This window comes from Indicator indicator, chromosome 10 (assembly GCF_027791375.1).
Source record: "Indicator indicator isolate 239-I01 chromosome 10, UM_Iind_1.1, whole genome shotgun sequence".
Taxonomy (NCBI): Eukaryota; Metazoa; Chordata; class Aves; order Piciformes; family Indicatoridae; genus Indicator; species Indicator indicator.
Genome location: NC_072019.1, coordinates 1,574,169 through 1,591,673, shown reverse-complemented (window position 1 = coordinate 1,591,673; position 17,505 = coordinate 1,574,169). Strand labels below are relative to the sequence as shown.

Below are 17,505 nucleotides of genomic sequence, written 5' to 3'. Positions count from 1 at the left end.
GTAAAGTGCTTGAGACGTAAGAAAGACCTTAAAATGCCTGTTGTTCCAGCACCTGCTCTACCTGCAGCAGATAAATCAGCAAGTTAAATAGCCTGGCAATAGCTCCTTGGAGCAAAGAGATAACCAAGATCCCACAGGAGAAGCATCAAGCTGCACTGAAGGTGCAGGGAGGCGAGAAAGAGAAGAGGAGATCAGCCGTGGCCTGCAAAAGGTGAAGAACGCCCTGGAGGATGCTTCTGTTCTGGGTGGAAAACACAGCTGGGCTCAGTGCCTGCTGGAGGGGGCGCCACAGGATTTCCTGGCTGGAGAAGGAGACCTTGTTTGCTCCGCAGGGGCTGGCCCTGGCTGGAGTCACAGCTCTTGGTGCTAAGCTTGTTCATCCACTGTCCCGTGGCAGATTGTGGTGGCTCTTTTGGGGGACCAGGGGAGGACAGAGCCCATGCTGCCAAAAGCCAAGTGGGAGGGGATCAGGTGACAGCATGCAGGGGGTGACAGAGGTGACAAACAAGAATCTGTCTCTGGCCTTCCTTTGTAAGATGGGAGAAGATTGTATTCACTGCATTAAATCAGACACATGACCAAAGCACTAATGGTGTCTGAGGTGCCAGTGCCCACTGCCTGAGACTGTTGCCCCTGTGCTGACCCAGTGTGATGGCTCTAGCTGGCACTCTTGTGCTGGCAAGATGGGTACCACTGAGGGAGGGCCCTGCAGGTTGGTGGCCTGTCCCAGCCCTCCAGGAACACGCAGTGCCATGGAGAACTGGGCAGGGCACAGGCAGAGCACTCACAGTTCCCAGGAGCGGCTTTGAAGGCTGGGTGGTTCTGTTATAACTTAAGGCTTCATGGCTGCAGGGCTGCTCCTGGAAGTGGCACATCCTGGGAGCTTCACAGCACCTTGTACCCACCCTGTGCCCTGGCTTGCTGGCAGGGCAGAGGTGCTGTCTGGGATTCCCCAGGTGGGCAGAGCCACTTGTTTACCACACAAGCAGTAAGATGACTTCAGTGTTATCTACAGCCCTGACATCCTGTTTGGTGAACCCTTATCTCCTCGTGCCACACATCAGGGAGCTGGCAGGCAGCATGGGCAGGGCTATCCAGCTGGCAGCAGTGCCCAGCTCAAAGGCTCTCCATCACCAGCATGGTGGGGGAAAAGTACATAGCAGAAAGCTTCCTTACAGCCCCTATCAAAGAAACATCTCTGAGGAGGAGCCTGTGGGGTGGGCATCACCTGAACTACCTAAAACTGCCCCTGCACCCTGCAGCCAGGGCTGCCCCAGTGCCACGGGGTCCTTGCAGCTGGGGTCATGGAGTGCCATGGCCCCTGTGCTGTCTTGGAAGAATCCCCATCCTTCTTGCCCCAGCTAATGTTTGCATCTCACCTCTTCCAAGCTAGGGTGGCACTTGAATAGAGCAACTTTGTGTGGACAAAGACTTTCAAGCTATAGGAAAAGATTTTGTCAGGTGCTTCCTTCCATGGCTGTCAGAGGAGGGCCTGGCACCTTGGGCTATGAAAAGCATCACACTGGAAGGCATTCCCAAAGGCACCCTGCAGCTCAGGGACACCCTTTCAGTCAAACAAGTTTGTCCCCTGCCTGTGTTCAGGAGGTACCTCCAAAGCCTCTGCTTATCAGGGTGTTGCAGGACTTGGGGAGAGCCAACTCAGCCCTCAGGATGGAGTGGGGGCACAGCAGGAGCAGGGTCTCAGCAGGGTATGGATGCTCACCATGACATCATGCTCTTGCAGGGTTTACACAGGGTGCCTCCTTGCTCCAGGGGGCTGCTGAGCCTCCCTGCTGGCAGGGGTGAGGGGAGCAGGGGCTCCCCAGGAAGGCGCTCACTGTATCGCTGGGGCCAGCTGAGCCAGACAGGCTGTGACTCGGTTCCTCTGTGGTTTGCTGGGGGACATTGCACAAGGAGGGGAACAGGCTGTGCCATGCTGGGGCAGGAGCCTCAGCTGAAAACAACAAAACTGTACTTCTTGGGGGGAGGAGGGGATAGTTGTGGTGTGCTGGTGATGGGGGTGCCCCACTCACCCCCTGTCCCCAGGGTCTCGCTCCACTGCGTCCTGACAACACAACGGAGGGCACAGCCTGGTCTTGGCTCTGGGGCTCTGCAGGGTCCTGGGGCATCTGCCAGTGCCTGTGTGCTCTATCGGAACGCTTGTGCAGGGATCATATCCTTGCCCTGTGCACAAGGCCGTGCCCACAGCACAGCACAGTGTGCAGGCAGGGAGCAGGGCATCAGCCTGAGAGGGCAGCAGTGGCTGCAACAGCTGAGCTGCTTCCCTCTGCTGAGCCCTGTGGGCACAGCCTGCTGGGGGGCTGCCCAGCCCTGCCAGCTGCACAGCACCTTCAGTACTGCTTTGGAGGTGGCATACAGAGAGAATCCAAGGGAGAGCCATGAAGATCCTTAGGGGACTTGAGCATCTCCCCTGTGAAGAGAGACTAAGAGCCCTGGGGCTGTTTAGTCTGGAGAGGAGAAAGCTGAGAGGGGATCTGATCAATGTCTATCGATAGCTGAGGGGTGGGTGTCAAGTGGAGGGGGCCAGGCTCTTTTGGGTGGTACACAGCAATAAGCCAAGGAACAATGGAGACAAACTGGAACAGGGAAGGTTTCAGCTCAACATGAGGAGAAACTTCTTTACAGCGAGGGTGACAGAGCCCTGGAGCAGGCTGCCCAGAGAGGCTGTGGAGTCTCCTTCTCTGGAGACTTTCCAAATCAGCTGGATGCATTCCTGTGCAGACTGCCCTGGGTGATCCTGCTCTGGCAGAGGGATTAGACTGGATCTCTGGAGGTCCCTTCCAACCTCTAATGTCCTGTGGCACTGTGATACATGGGGCACCCATACTCTTCCCCACATATACAGCCTGTGGCAGGTCTGTCATGCAAGAGCATCACTTACATTGTTGGCTTAGGACCAGACCAAAGCACAGCAAAGGAGGCACCTTCCATCCCCGTTCCCTGCAGGGTTAGTGGGATGGGGAGGAGATGGTACAGGAAAGTGTCACTGCACCTGCAGCTCACACTGTGTCCTCAGAGGGGTGACTGGGAGGGGAAGGGGGGGGGGGGAAGGATGCACCATCCTGCTGCCTGGGAAACCCTTGGTATAGCTTAGGCCCTTCCTTGGCAAGTGGGGCAGCAGGAACCCAGTGGGAAGCACGTGCCCTGCAGCATCCTGAATCCTTCCCTGGGAGCCAGCCTTGGAAAGCACCTGAGATGTAAAGGAATTCCTGGTGATTAATCAGCTTCCAGCAGAGCTGATTTGGGCCTTCCCTCCCTTCCACTGTGTGCCTTTTCCCACTACCTGCAAAACAACCCTCGACCCTCCTCTCTAAACCCAGGTATCTGTGGGCATGGGGTACTGGTTCCCACAAACAGCTTTGAACTTGGCCACATCCTGCCCTTCACAGTGGTAGCCACCTTTTTTCTGTTTTTAAAGCAATACCAGAAACTATTTGTAGTTACAAAAATAAAGGTGGGGGTATTTTTTTTTTCTGTTGCTCTGCCCTGCCATGCCCAGTTGCAGCAGAAGTGAAACTGGCAGGGGCACAGACTGCTCCCCACCAAGGCTCTGCACCCAAGGCACAGCTCTGACTCCCAGCTGGTCTCTCACTGGTGGGAGAGGCAGCTCCCATCCTGCCCGAGTGACTCTCGGCTTCTGGAGATGCTTTCCTTGCCCCAGCAGCTCTTCCATAGCCACCCTGCCCACCTGGATACTTCTTCCCTTGCTGTAATCGTGCATCCTCTGCAGATGAGCTGCTAGGAAGGGAGTGATCCTGAATTACTGGACACAAAGGTTCATCCTCAGCAATCCCACAAAAATAGACTATTGCAGTGAAATATTTGCAAGGAAGATATCCAGAGACAGGAACTGAGTTTCATTTACATTGGCCAAGTCTAAAGTCATTGTAATGGGATGGGTTCCTCCTTTTGTCTAGCACGAGTCCCACTGGAGCAGCATCAGTTTCTCTGGAACTGGAAAATGTTTATGACCTGTATGGCTCTCACTTTGGCTTTAGCTGGGAAAGAGAGCAGTTCCTGCAGCAAACTCTGCCAAGGGCTACTTTACTTAGAAGCAGAATGGGGTAAGGAAAGATTGATGATGATTCAAGAATGATCCGGGTGAGGTGGACACAATGAGGCATGTTCCCAAAGCATTGATGAAGGTTCATAAAGGATATTAACAACTCAGGGGAAGTTCCCCTGGCGTGTTTTTGGACCTTTCTCATAAAGACTTACAGGCAAAGACAGGAAAATACATTGTGTAAGTGACTGTTTATAAATGGTATATGGAGATTCCAAGCCAGAGCAGAAAGCCTGCAAGTGAGGAGAGTGTCCGGCACAGGAGCCAGGAGGCTGCGAGCCACACTTCTGCTCAGCCCCCGTGGGAGCTCATCACACCTCAGCCCTCTGCCATCCTCTGCCAGTGTGGGCACCCAGACTTGGACATGGTGGGTCACAGAGGTGCCCATGGCACCATGGGCTGGGGCTGGACACTTCTACACCTTCTTGTGGGCGCTGGGGTAGGCTGTCATGGCGGCAGGGGGATACTCCCAGCTCCTGCACCCTAAGGCAGGTGCTGAGCTGAGCCCCACCACGGCCATGGCCCGGGCTGCCCCCATCCTTACCTTCTGGCCCCAGGCTCAGAGCAGGGTCTCTGGGGGTGAGAAAGCCCTTGGGGGAGAGGCAAGGGAAGAGGGCAGGATGCGGGCTGGCAGCAGGGCTGGGGCGGGAGGGGAAGAGGCCAAGGGCAGGGAGCTATGGGGAGGAAGTGTGAGCCCCGGTGCCTGCTGAGGGCCAGAAGTGCCTGGTGCTGCTGGGGACCGGGCAAGGTGCGGCTGTGGCGTTGGCATGGTAAGGTCCTGCTCCTTTCCTTGAGGATGAGTTGGGGTCTGCCTGGAAAAGGGCATTCTGGGAGGGCAAGGCTGTGGGTGGGTGAGAGCAGGAGCTGGTGCCACTGCCGGAGACCCATATTAGGGGCACAGGCTGCCTTGGAGAGACCCTGTCCTGGGCAATGAGATTGTGCCAGGCAACCAGGGCACTGCTGCTGTGGAGGCAAATGCCAGCCTTGGGTGGGCAGGGAGGAGCAGGGGACACAGGGCATACCCTGGACTTAGGGGTTCCCCAGGAGTGTTACAGCTGTCACAGCATCGCTGTCACAGCTTCCCCCACCGCTCAGCTGTGCTGTGGACACAGCCTCCCCAGAGTGCCTCTCTTTGGGGGGGGGCCCTTTCTGCAGAATATCCATGCTGGTGGCACTGCACATGCCTGCATGTGAGCTGGCACAAGCAGTGTGCCCTTGTGGCTATCCAAACCAGCTGGCAGCAGGGTGGGTGCAGAGTGGTGTGTGTGAGCCCCTGTGGGACGTGCATGCTCAAGCCTTCTTCCCTGGCACACAGGACACTGCTGCAGGACGGCGCTATGCTGGCAGAACATGGGCTCTGGGCTCCCCTGGCATCTGCTGCCTGGGCATCGCTGCCATCACGTGGGGTAAGCCACCCACCTCTGCTTGGTGCTCCCAGCACACTCCCAGCACACTCCCTGCTCCCAAGGGGTCTGCAGGCCCAGGAAACTGGGGAAGGACAGCAATGTTATTCTGGGGACTCCTCAGTGTGGTAGTTTCAGGCTGTGCCTGGAAAATTTTCCACAGATCTTGAACAGAAAGTGGTAGCATGTAAATAAATCACTACTGGGTGTAAAACAGAAAATAATGAGTTCCAAACAATCCCATTGGGCAGATATCTGCTATAAAACTTAGATAGGTAAACTAACTTTCTCTCTTCTTGGCTTCCTCACTCTGGGAGATACCAACTCGTGCTTCTGCTGGGATTTGCTGACCTTGGCTGTGTTCTTTGTTGTGGCTAAGTACTAACAAACAACTCTCTGCTCTGTCTCTTGACCCTCATGTACAGGGTGGAGGTAGAAGGAAGGGGGCAGGGAGTGGGGAAGCTATTATTAGCCCCCTGGTGGGGAAGCTATTATTAGCCCCCTGGTTTTGTCCTGGGGGGTTCTTGTGCTGTTTATCAATTGTAAATACCTGTAAATGTTGTATATTTTGTATATTTTGTACATATTCATTGCATTTCATTTTAGATTGTAGTTTGACTTGTAAATACAGCTTTCATTTGCTTCCAGCTGAGCTGGGCTAGCAATTTTATGTTGGGGGGGGGGGGATTTCAACCCACCACACTCAGTCACACCCCCATGGCAATGGCAGCCAGTGAACCGTACCATGAACTGGAGAAAGGCAGCAGCTCCTCTCCCTGCTGCCTGCATCCATGCCCCTGCTTCAGAGCCAGGCACAGATGCAGCTGCAGGACCCAGAGGTGCAAGGGTTGGGAGCACAGCTGGGGCAGCACCATGCAGAGTTAAAGCTGCTCGTTGACAGCAGCAGAAGAAACCAGAGCAGGATATTTCCTTCAAGCATCGGCACTGCACAGAGCAAACCCTGCCGGTGCCTGCACTGTCTGTAGAGGTCCTCAATGAGCCGAGTTATTTTCCAAAGAACCTTTTGTGGTTGAGCTAAGGAACAGAGGAAAATGCAGAAGCCTCGGGAGGAAGCTGAGATTTAGCACTTGGGGGAAAACAAAAAAGCAAAGGCACCCCGAGTGTGGCAGGTGCTCAGCACCACCCTGGGGGGAAGGGGCTGGGGGCTGCCAGGGAGGTGGGGTCCAAGCATAGGCAAACAGCACCCACCTGGGGCTTCAGCTCCAGGTGGGGCAGGGAGAACTAACATAAGGCTGAGTAAAAGCAGTGGGGTGGGCTGTGCTTCAGAGAAGGTGTTAGTGGTGGAGCTGGAGGAAGGAAGTGGGAGAGCATATGGAGGATAGGCACATAGCAGATGGACTCCCTTGGTCCTTATTGGTTTGGGGGTTGGGGGGGGAGGGGTAGGGGTGAGCGTAGCAGGGTAGCTGCCCTGAGCTGTGCTAGGGAGGTAGTGAGGACCAAGAGATGAGGACAGGGCCCAGAAAGTGCCCTGATCTTCTGTCCTGAAGCCCCAAACTACCAAAGGATGAAGATGAGGGCTGTTGTTGAAAGCCATGATGTCTTCCTCAGCTTTGGGTTTGTTGTTTTTTTTAGCGAAATGGATAGCTTGCTCTCTCAAAGGGAAAACCAGGCTAATTATGGGAATTTTGCTTTGAAAAACCAGGAATTATTGACCAACCCAGAGCCTTAATTAGATTTGGGACACCTTAAATTAATTTCTAATCTGCAAAGCTCAGATCTTTGCCTGCATGACCACAGTGCCTGCCTGACTTCTCCTGAGATGCAGGGTACCCCAGGCCAGTTGTTTGGAGCAAACTTTGATCCCCATCTCACTTTCTGCACAGATGGAGATGTGATCCTTGTATCATTTTCTGCAGTTGTGGAAATACCTGCTTCTGGAGAGAAGAGAGGAAGATTTTGTGTGTGTGTGGCTAAAAAGCATTGATTGCATCAAGCTGTGGTACAAAACGCTGTAAATAAGAGTAGGGTTTCAGCAGAGCGTCCTTCACTTCTGGGTGTGGGTTCCCGTTAACCTCAGGCTGGTGGGCACGACCAGGCTGTGAACTTGACTTTTGCAAGAGGTTGTTTTGCAATATGGAATTTTACAAGACGCTTCAGACTATCTCTAGCTCAGATGAGCAGCTCTGGGTCTGAATGTTTTTGGAGCTGAGGACATAGTGATTGCTTTACCTCGGTCCAAGCTGGCTTTCATGTGGAACTGTAAAGCAGGACAAACGAACAGCTATGCTTCTGTGCACAAGGCAGGAACTGTCTTGAAGGAACTGTTTAAGGAACCATCTCAGTGTTGGGGTTTCCCCTTTGGGAAGCAGCAGGGGAGCAGAGCTATGGAGCTGGGCCGTTGCGGGGGTTGTCATCACTGCTTGTGGCTTTCCTTCCCATCCCATGCCATGCTGCTGTCTGTCTCAGCCGTCATCCAATCTCTCTCACCTTCCTCATCCCTGTGCCATTCCTCTCTGTCCCACCTCACCTCCTTCTGCCATGCCTGATCCACCCAGGCCTCCATGTACTCTCACCCACATTTGTCCCTTTGTCCCATTTCCTCATCCAGCTGGTTGTACCTGATGCCAGACCTAGCCCACCCTCCTGTCCCAAAGGAATCCATCCCCAACCTGGCTCCCATCCTCTCTGCATCAATGCTAGACCTTGTCTTCTCTTGCAGGTGTAGTGACATGGGTAGAGGTGGGTGCCTGGACATACCATTACAGTGATCAAGGGGACTACACATGGCAGGAGGCCAGGAACTACTGCCAGTCCTTCTTCACTGATCTGGTGGCAATCCAGAACAAGCAGGAGATCGAATACCTCAACCAGAGCCTGCCCTTCCATGGGCGCTACTACTGGATCGGCATCCGCAAGCTGGGTGGCACTTGGACCTGGGTGGGCACCAAGAAAGCACTGACAAAGGAGGCAGAGAACTGGGCAGCTGGGGAGCCGAACAACCGCCGCTCCAACCAGGACTGCGTGGAGATCTACATCAAGAGGCCACAGGAGTCGGGCAAGTGGAACGACGAGCCCTGCAGCCGGCGGAAAAAGGCACTCTGCTACCAGGGTGAGCGTGGGCACCGGCACAAAGCCTTGGCCTTGGCTGGGCTAGGGACCTCAGCAGCATGGCCAGTGGCTCCTGCTGACCAGCCTGGCTTGGCTGGGCTAGGGACCTCAGCAGCATGGCCAGTGGCTCCTGCTGACCAACCTGGCTTGGCTGGGCTAGGGACCTCAGCAGCATGGCCAGTGGTTCCTGATGACCAACCTGGCTTGGCTGGGCTAGGGACCTCAACAGCATGGCCAGTGGTTCCTGATGACCAACCTGGCTTGGCTGGGCTAGGGACCTACCTCAGCAGCACATCCAGTGGCTCCTGCTGACCAACCTGGCTTGGCTGGGCTAGGGACCTCAACAGCATGGCCAGTGGTTCCTGCTGACCAACCTGGCTTGGCTGGGCTGGGCTAGAAACCTCAGCAGCACGGCCAATGGCTCCTGATGAGCATCCTCTGTGTGTCTGTAGCCTCCTGCCAGCCCTTCTCGTGCAGCCAGCATGGCGAGTGCGTGGAGACCATCGGGAGCTACCGCTGCGCGTGCTACCCTGGCTTCCGTGGCCCTGAGTGCCAGGAGGGTGAGCCAGCCATCCCCAGCCCTCCTCCCTCCTTGCTGGAGAGCTTGAGGCGTGCCAGCAAAGCTCCTTGTGTTGCTAACGCGCTGGCGGTGCTGTGTCTCTCCCAGCTGTGCAGTGCCCCAAGCTCCAGCCCGAGGGAGCGCTCATGAACTGCAGCCATCCCTATGGAGACTTCAGCTACAACTCCACCTGCGCGTTCTGGTGCCAGGAGGGGTTTGAGCAGCAAGGGGCAGGCACGCTGCGGTGCCTGGCTTCCCAGCAATGGTCTGCAGATGTCCCCACATGCACAGGTAGGGCCTGTCAGTGGCTGGGGGTCTCAGGGATATGATGTTGATCCTTTGGCAGGGCCAGCCCTGGGTGCCTAACACTTCTCAGGCAACCAATGGGCTGAGCTTGCTGTGCCCCTGCCCTTTGGGGAAGCAGCTCCTGGTGCTGCATGCAGGGAGCAGGGGCTGGGAGCTCCAGCTAAGCCCCTGCTCTCCCTGGCTGTCCCAGTGCTCCTCTTCCCTGACTCTCAGCTGGGTACCAGTACCCTGTGTGCACTGAGTGCAGGGTTGGTGCCTTGGCACCTCTGTCATCCTGGTGGTACCATCTCCACCTCCCCAAGCCCGGTCCAATCCACATTGGCAAGCTGCTTGGCATTTCAGGGGTCCTCAGAGAAGTGTGAGGAGGGCTATTATCCTGTGGCCAGAGGAAGGGTGTATCTTGGCAGAGCTGGGTTGACTTGTGTGAGGATCTGTGAGTTGAGGTTAGATGCAAGCTGGGAGGGACAGAGTGCAGCAGGAAGCCACAAAGGAGAGAAATCTGTGGTATTTCATGCTGCAAGGGCAGGGAAAGTCTTCCTGTTTGTGGCTTGAACACATGTAACCAGGTGCTGTGTGCTCCAGAGAGATGCTGAGCTTTGGTGGAGCATGCAATAGCCCTGCTCCACCTTCCCTGTGGTGCTGCATGGGTATTCTGCAGCCTTCCACAGGAATGGGACAAGATGAGGTCTGAAGCAGACACAGAACACAGCTGGGGACCTGTGTATTAGGAGACCTGGCAGGAGGTATCGGGGGAGGGCAGGGCTTCTCTGTGTGTTTTTATATATAAAAATATATAAACATATAAAAGAAAGAACAAAACAGCTGCCTTGAATGTAGTGCTCCTGCTGCTGCCTGTGCTAGCTGAGCCTGTGGTCCAGCTTGGGGCTTGCTTTCTGCAGTTAAGGGGAACAGGCACAGAGAGGTGATGTGACTGTGCAGAGGAGGGCAAGGAAGCTGGGAAGGGCCTGGAGAATAAATCTGGTGAAGAGTGACTGAAGGAGTTGGGGATGGTTAGTGTGAAACAGAGGCTGAGGGGAGACCTCATTGCTGTCTACAACTGCCTGAAAGGACATTGTAGAGAGGCTGCTGCTGGTCTCTTCTCCCAGGTAATTAGTGATAGAACAAGAGGGAATGGCCTCAAGCTGCCACTGGGTAGGGTTAGACTGGACAATAGGAAGAACTTTTTCATGGCAAGAGTGGTCAGGGATTGGAATGTGCTGCCCAGGGAGGTGGTGGAATCCCCAGTGCTGGATGTTTCAAGGTGGTTTGGATGTGGTGCTTGGGGCTATGGTTTAGGGGTGAGCCTTGTAGAGTAGGGTTCTGGGTTGGACTTGGTGATGCTGAGGCTCTTTTCCAACCTGAACATTTCTGTGATTCTGTGACTGTCCTGTGGCCAGTGTGTCAGGAGCTGGCTCCCAATTTTCTGCAAGTCCTCCCAGTCATGCCAAGCTGAGTCTGCCTGCTCCAGGCTTTTCAAGTTCCCAAAACCTTTATTTCCCAGCTCGTTGTTTTTTTCCTGCTGTCTTTACAGATGAGTTTTTTGCAAAGAATTAGATGAGACAGTTAGTTGCCTTTGCAGGCAATGAAGCTGAGTCAGCATGTGTTGCCAGCTGGGTTTTCTCCAAAAGTCAGCCTAAGCTGCTGCTCCAGGGAGGCTGATGGTGCTGCAGGCTGGAGCACCTCTGCTATGAAGACAGACTGAGAGAGTTGGGGCTGTTCAGTCTGGAGAAGAGAAGGCTCCCAGGAGACCACCCTGTGGCCTTCCAGTATCTGAAGGGGGCTACAAGAAAGCTGGGGAGGGACTTGTTAGGGTGTCAGGGAGTGACAGGACTGGGGGGAATGGAACAAAAGTAGAAGTGGGGAGATTCAGATTGAAGGTTAGAAAGAAATTCTTCCCCATGAGGGTGGTGAGACACTGGCACAGGTTTCCCAGGGAGGTGGTGGAAGCCTCATCCCTGGAGGGTTTTGCAGACAGGCTGGAGGTGGCTGTGAGCAACCTGCTGTAGTGTGAGGTGTCCCTGCCCATGGCAGGGGGGTTGGAAGTGGATGAGCCTTGAAGTCTCTTCTAACCTTAACAATTTTATGATTCTATGGTGCTGCAGGGAGGCTGATGATGCTGCAGGCACAGCAAAAGGTGCGGCTGCCTGCCCTGCTCTCAAGTGCCTCCCTGTCTGCCTGCAGCCACTCCATGCCCCTAGCTGGCTGCCCCCCAAAAGGGCTAGGTCGTTGTTCCCAGCTTGCTGCACAGCTTGCTCCTCTTCGGCTCCACATCTGCTGCCTTCTGCCAGGAGGGGTTTGAGGTGACAGAAGCATAGAGGCTGCAGTGCATGGTCAGCAGGGTGTGGAAGAGGGCCCCCTTGTATTGCAAAACCTGGGTGGCTTGCTGGGGGGTGCCTCGGTGCTAGGTTTTGGGGCCCCCATAGACACCTCAGGGGGTTCTGTGGGAAACCAGGCTTGCCCGTAAAATAGATGTGAAAGGAAAAGTTTACCAAGAAAAATGTTTGGTGTCAGTCTGAATGCAGGGAATGGGGTCTGTCCTATCCTGGGCAGGGTGCTGGTGGTGTTAGATGTCCTGGCACTAACCTGGCCATGGAGCTGCTCACCTTAGCAAACATTGCATGCTGCCCCTGGCATGAAGCAAGGCACAGCCTGAGGAGGCTAGCATATAACCCCTACAGCTGTCACAGTCCTCACATCCTGGTTCCTGACAACCTCAAAGCCATCTGGGTGTCCTTCCCCCTGCCACTGTGATGAGAATGGAAGCAGATCTCAGTTCCAGCCCAGGGAGACATGTAGGACAGCAGCAGCTGTGACCCTTTGTGTGAGGGGCTGTGACCTGGGGTAATGCAGGGGATAAACAGTGCTCAGACACAGCATCAGCTGCTCTTCCTGCCTCAGAAATCATTCATATGACAGAAAAATCATTGTGCCAGCTACATTACTGTTGTTTTTGAAGAGGTGAGACTTGTCTGGGTAAGCAAGGAAAATCAGAGACACATCACCATAGATTTGGGGTTGTTTCAGTTGGAATCCAGCCCTAATCACTAGGTTTAAGCTCATCTATCCTGTCTGAGGCCTGCTGTCTTCTTGCAGCCACCACCTGCCCAGTCCTCAGTGCTCCAGACCGAGGAGAGCTGAACTGCTCTCACCTCCATGGGGATTTCGCCTTTGGCTCCATGTGTGCCTTCTCCTGCCAGATGGGGTTTGCACTGCTGGGGTCAGAGAACCGTGAGTGCACAGCCACGGGAACCTGGACTGGGGATGCCCCAGGCTGTGAAGGTAGTGCTCCTGCTAGAGCTCACGGTGGCACTGGCCTTGGGGTGACACCAGGACGTTCCCCAATCTCTTGGCCTAGCAATTTATTCTACCAGTCACCAGGCTCCTGCTTGAAACGTGCCTCTTTGTCCTCCAGCCATCACCTGCCCAGTGCTCAGAGCTCCAGACCAGGGAGAGCTGAACTGTTCCCACCTCCATGAGGATTTTGCCTTTGGCTCATCTTGTGACTTCTCCTGCCAGACAGGATTTGTGCTGAAGGGTCCAGAAAGCCTTGAGTGCACAGCCACAGGGACCTGGACAGGGGATGCCCCACACTGTGAAGGTAGAGTTGCTGCCAAGTCTTGGATTGACCCTGGGATGTTCTTGATTCTTTGATTCCAACAGTTTAACCTCATAGTCCCCAGGTTCCTGCTTGACTTGTTATCTCTACCCCTGCAGCTATTGCCTGCCCAGTTCTCAGGGCTCCAGACCAGGGGGCACTTAACTGCTCACATCTCCATGGGGACTTCACCTTTGGCTCCATGTGTGCCTTCTCCTGCCAGATGGGGTTTGTGCTGATGGGGTCAGAGAACCTTGACTGCACAGCCACAGGGACCTGGACTGGGGATGCCCCACACTGTGAAGGTACAGCTCCAGCTAGAGCTCACAGTGGCACTTTTCAGGGTCTTGGACCCAAGAGTTTAGCCTTACAGACCCCAGGCTCCTGCTTGAAGCGTATCTCTGTCCCTGCAGCCATCACCTGCCCAGTGCTCAGCCCTCCACACCAAGGAGACCTGAACTGCTCTCATCTCCATGGGGACTTTGCCTTTGGTTCAGCTTGTGCCTTCTCCTGCCAGATGGGGTTTGTGCTGTTGGGGTCAGAGAACCTTGACTGCACGGCCACAGGGACCTGGACTGGGGATGCCCCACGCTGTGAAGGTACAGCTCCTGCTAGAGCTCACAGTGGCACTGATCTCTAGGGAACACCCTAGTGTCACCTCAGCCATTTGGTCTCAGTAGTTTAGCCTTGCAGTCCCCAGGCTCCTGCTTGGAGTGTGCCTCTCTGCCTCTGCAGCCATCACCTGCCCAGTGCTCAGTGCTCCAGACCGAGGAGAGCTGACCTGCTCCCATCTCCATGGGGACTTCACCTTTGGCTCCACGTGTGTCTTCTCCTGCCAGCTGGGATTTGCCCTGAAGGGGCCAGAAAGCCTTGAGTGCACAGTCACAGGGACCTGGACTGGGGATGCTCCACGCTGTGAAGGTAGAGTTGCTGCTCAAGGTCTCACAAGCCCTGGGTTGTGACCCTAGGATGTTTTTTGGTGTTTTCATCCCTTTGTCCTAATAGTTTACCCTTGAAGCCCTCAGGCTCCTGCTTGAAATGTGTCTCTATTCCTGCAGCCATCGCCTGCCCAGTGCTTAGTGCTCCAGACCAGGGAGAGCTGAACTGCTCTCACCTCCATGAGAACTTCACCTTTGGCTCCATGTGTGCCTTCTCCTGCCAGACAGGATTTGCCCTGAAGGGTCCAGAAAGCCTTGAGTGCACAGCCACAGGGACCTGGACTGGAGTTGCCCCACACTGTGAAGGTAGAGTTGCTGCTCAAGGTCTCACAAGCCTTGGGTTGCGACCCTAGGATGTCCTTTGGTGTTTTGGTCCTGTTCTCCTAATAACTTACCCTTGAAGCCCCCAGGCTCCCGCTTGAAATGTGTCTCTATTCCTGCAGCCATCACCTGCCCAGTGCTTAGTGCTCCAGACCGAGGAGACCTGAACTGCTCTCACCTCCATGGGGACTTTGCCTTTGGCTCCACGTGTGCCTTCTCCTGCCAGACAGGGTTTGAATTGACAGGGCCAGACAGCAGAGAATGCACAGCTATGGGCACCTGGACTGGGGATGCCCCATACTGTGAAGGTAGAGCCACTGCTAGAGCTCGGAGTGTTAGTGGCCTTGGAGACTGACACTAGGATGTTCCCCAGCCCCTTGGTCCCAACAGAGTAGTCTCCTTGGGCCCTTTATGAAGTGTGCCTCTTTACCCTTGCAGCCATCAAATGTTCTGCACTGCCCACACCTGTGATGGGTCAGGCTGCCTGCTCCCACCTCTATGGGGACTTCACCTTTGGCTCTACCTGTGCCTTCTCCTGCCAGACAGGGTTTGTGCTGGTGGGGCCAGAGAGCCTCAAGTGCACAGCCACTGGGACCTGGACTGGTGCCATGCCACGATGTGCAGGTAGGCTCCAGGATCACACTTGTGTCTGGCAGTGCTGTGACACAGCAGGGTGCTTTCCCCAGCATTCATAGAATCATCAGGGTTGGAAGGGACCTCAAGGATTATCCAGTTGCAACCCCCCTGCCACAGGCAGGGACACCTCATACTGGATCAGGTTGCTCAGAGCCACATCCAGCCTGGCCTTAAAAACCTCCAGGGATGAGGCTTCCACCACCTCCCTGGGCAACCTGTTCCAGTGTCCCACCACCCTCATGGGAAAGAATTTCTTTCTAACATCTATTCCCTTCCCCTTAGCACACCTGGGCCACAGCAGCTCATCCCCTGGCTCCCCAGCCTACCCACTCCACCACCATTGCTCCTGTCCTACTGATGCTACCACTGTGCTTTATTTCCAGCTGTCAGCTGCCCAGTGCTGGACCCCCCCAGCAGAGGCCAGCTGAGCTGCTCTCACCTGCATGGGAACTTCACATACAACTCCAGCTGCACCTTTTCCTGCGAGGAGGGCTTTGTGCGGATGGGAGCAGAGCTGCTGCGGTGTGCAGCCACAGGCAATTGGACCAGGCACCGCCCTGTCTGTGCAGGTATGGTGGGACCAATGCTCCTCTAGCCACTGCAGGGGTCCAGCTTCCCGCAGCACAGCTTTTTTTGATGACTTCTGGCATCTAAGACCTGTTGAAAAGTCCTGGTGGTGGAGGGATGAGGGCTTGGTCCTACCACATTTTTGTTTGGGAAACAGTAATCAGCTGCAAATAACAGTAATCACTGACAGGGGCTTGGAGTGATAGGATGGGGGGAATGGATTGGAGCTGGAGGGGTAGAGATTTGGGCTGGAGATGAAGAGGAAGTTCTTGCCAGTGGCAGTGGGGAGATAATGGGGCAGACTTCCCCAGGAGGCTGTGGCTGTTCCCTCCCTGGAGGTGTTTGGGGCTGGGCTGGATGGGGCCTTAGGTGGCCTGGGCTGGTGGGAGATGTCCCTGCCCATGGCAGGGGGGTTGGACCTGGATGATCTTTGAGCTCCCTTCCAACCCAAACCATTCTGTGAAACCTTACATGTGGTGGGGTAAACCCCAGCACCTTGGGTGCTGCGAAGTCCTGACACCTTTCTAACCCTGTGGGCCTGTGGATCTGTTTCAGAGGATGGTGTGCCCTTCTTAAAGCAAGTCCTGGCTTACAGCAGTGGTACGGCCCTGGCAGTAGCTGGCATCGTGCTCTCGGGGACCCTCATTGCCCTCCTTGCCAAAAGGCTCAGTGAGAGAGGTACAGAAACATCTCCTGCAGCTCTCAGACCAGAGAGTTAAGCATCCCAGGGGAGGGTGGGACGATCAGAAGAGTGTGACAGAACCGCCTCAATCCGTGTGGTTTATTTGTTGCAAATTGCTTTGGTCCAGCAACGCTTCCTTGGTAGTTTGCCTATCTAGAAGGGTCAGCAGCCAGGTTTGGAGGGCAGGGCTGAATTTAATTGCAAAGAGGAAGGCAGTAATTGTTTCACCTTCCCCCTCCCCGCACCATCCAGCACTTGTCAAACTTGGTTCCGTTTCAGATGCTGCTGCTGCAGCTTCTCAAGTACTTCACTAAACCAATCTGGTTCTTTCTTTTCTATCTGCACTACCCCTGTGGACATTTTGGCACACTTATCAGAGGAGAAGAAGAAGCTCCTGAACCCTACCAGGTGAGAGCTGTGCTCTGCAGGACAGTGGCTCTGCCCTTTGCCCCTTACAGCCCTGCAGTCACCCTGCTATCACCCAGAGATCTCCCTCTGTATGCAGTGGGAGCATTTCCGTGCTCAACCCTTGCCCTTCACATTTCTGCCGTCTCTGGGAAGGTGATGCCTTTGTGTCTGTTTTCCAGTGACCTAGGATCACCAGGCATCTTCACCAACGCAGCCTACAATGCCAACCTGTAAGGTGAGCACCGGCAAGCTGCTCTCAGCACCCTGTGCTCTTGCAGAGTGCTGGAAACGTGACTCCCAGCAGAAGCAGGGGGAACACGTGGGAAAGTCACCTGGGCAGCTGTCCTACCGGCCAGGGTGCTCCCAGGTGGGGAGCTTTCTGTGCTGCGCCCCAGCAGGTACCATCAGCTCTGGCTCTGCTTCCAGCCTGGCCGTGACCAAACCCCACCACCTCCCCAGTGCTGCAGCCCAGCCCCAGCAGGAGCTGCTGCCCCGGCCCGGCTGGCCTTCACCCCTCTGGCTGCAGCCCAGACCAGTGGTGCCGAGTAGAGACTGCACCCACGTTGCGTACACACGCACACGCACCCCGCCAGGGCCTGGAGCTGCCTTCCTCACCACCCACGCGTGAAGACCTCTCAACAGTCTCCCGGGGCCATGGCCGCCTCCATCGCCTGCTGTCAGCGCTCCCCCTCACGGAGCTGCCTCCCTCCCCACTGGACACTCCCCCGGCGGCTCCCCCGTGCTCCTGGCAGCGGGCCCTGAATAAACGCCTGTGTCTAACGAACCGTCTCCGTGTGTCTGGGTGCGGGTGGGGATCGCCAAGGCCTGGAAGCGACTCCTGGGTGCGGGCAGGAGCTGTGGGGGCCCACGCGCGGCCGTGCGGCCGCCGCTGTGGCGTCTGTCCGCCGGCAGCCGCCGTAGAAGAGGCGGGGCGGGC

General features: G+C 55.6%; 1 protein-coding gene across 1 annotated transcript; it reads left to right on the top strand.

Moving 5' to 3' along the window:
- The first annotated feature begins 4,822 nt into the window (after positions 1-4,822).
- Positions 4,823-17,027, top strand: LOC128969228 (P-selectin-like). Its single transcript, XM_054383960.1, has 18 exons — positions 4,823-4,854; positions 5,400-5,490; positions 8,168-8,557; positions 9,009-9,116; positions 9,224-9,406; positions 12,515-12,700; positions 12,834-13,019; positions 13,136-13,321; positions 13,430-13,615; positions 13,752-13,937; positions 14,075-14,260; positions 14,398-14,583; positions 14,714-14,899; positions 15,295-15,480; positions 16,034-16,156; positions 16,538-16,568; positions 16,748-16,803; positions 16,995-17,027. Exons 1-17 carry the CDS (start codon positions 4,852-4,854, stop codon positions 16,800-16,802), a joined length of 2,658 nt encoding a protein of 885 aa, XP_054239935.1. The 5' UTR covers positions 4,823-4,851; the 3' UTR covers position 16,803; positions 16,995-17,027.
- The last annotated feature ends 478 nt before the right edge of the window (positions 17,028-17,505 follow it).

Bases quoted from the DNA above. Each gene is read 5' to 3' on its own strand.
- LOC128969228 (XM_054383960.1), top strand. The intron at 8,558-9,008 runs GTGAGCGTGGGC...GTGTGTCTGTAG, and splicing joins AAAGGCACTCTGCTACCAGG to CCTCCTGCCAGCCCTTCTCG. The intron at 13,322-13,429 runs GTACAGCTCCAG...CTGTCCCTGCAG, and splicing joins GGATGCCCCACACTGTGAAG to CCATCACCTGCCCAGTGCTC.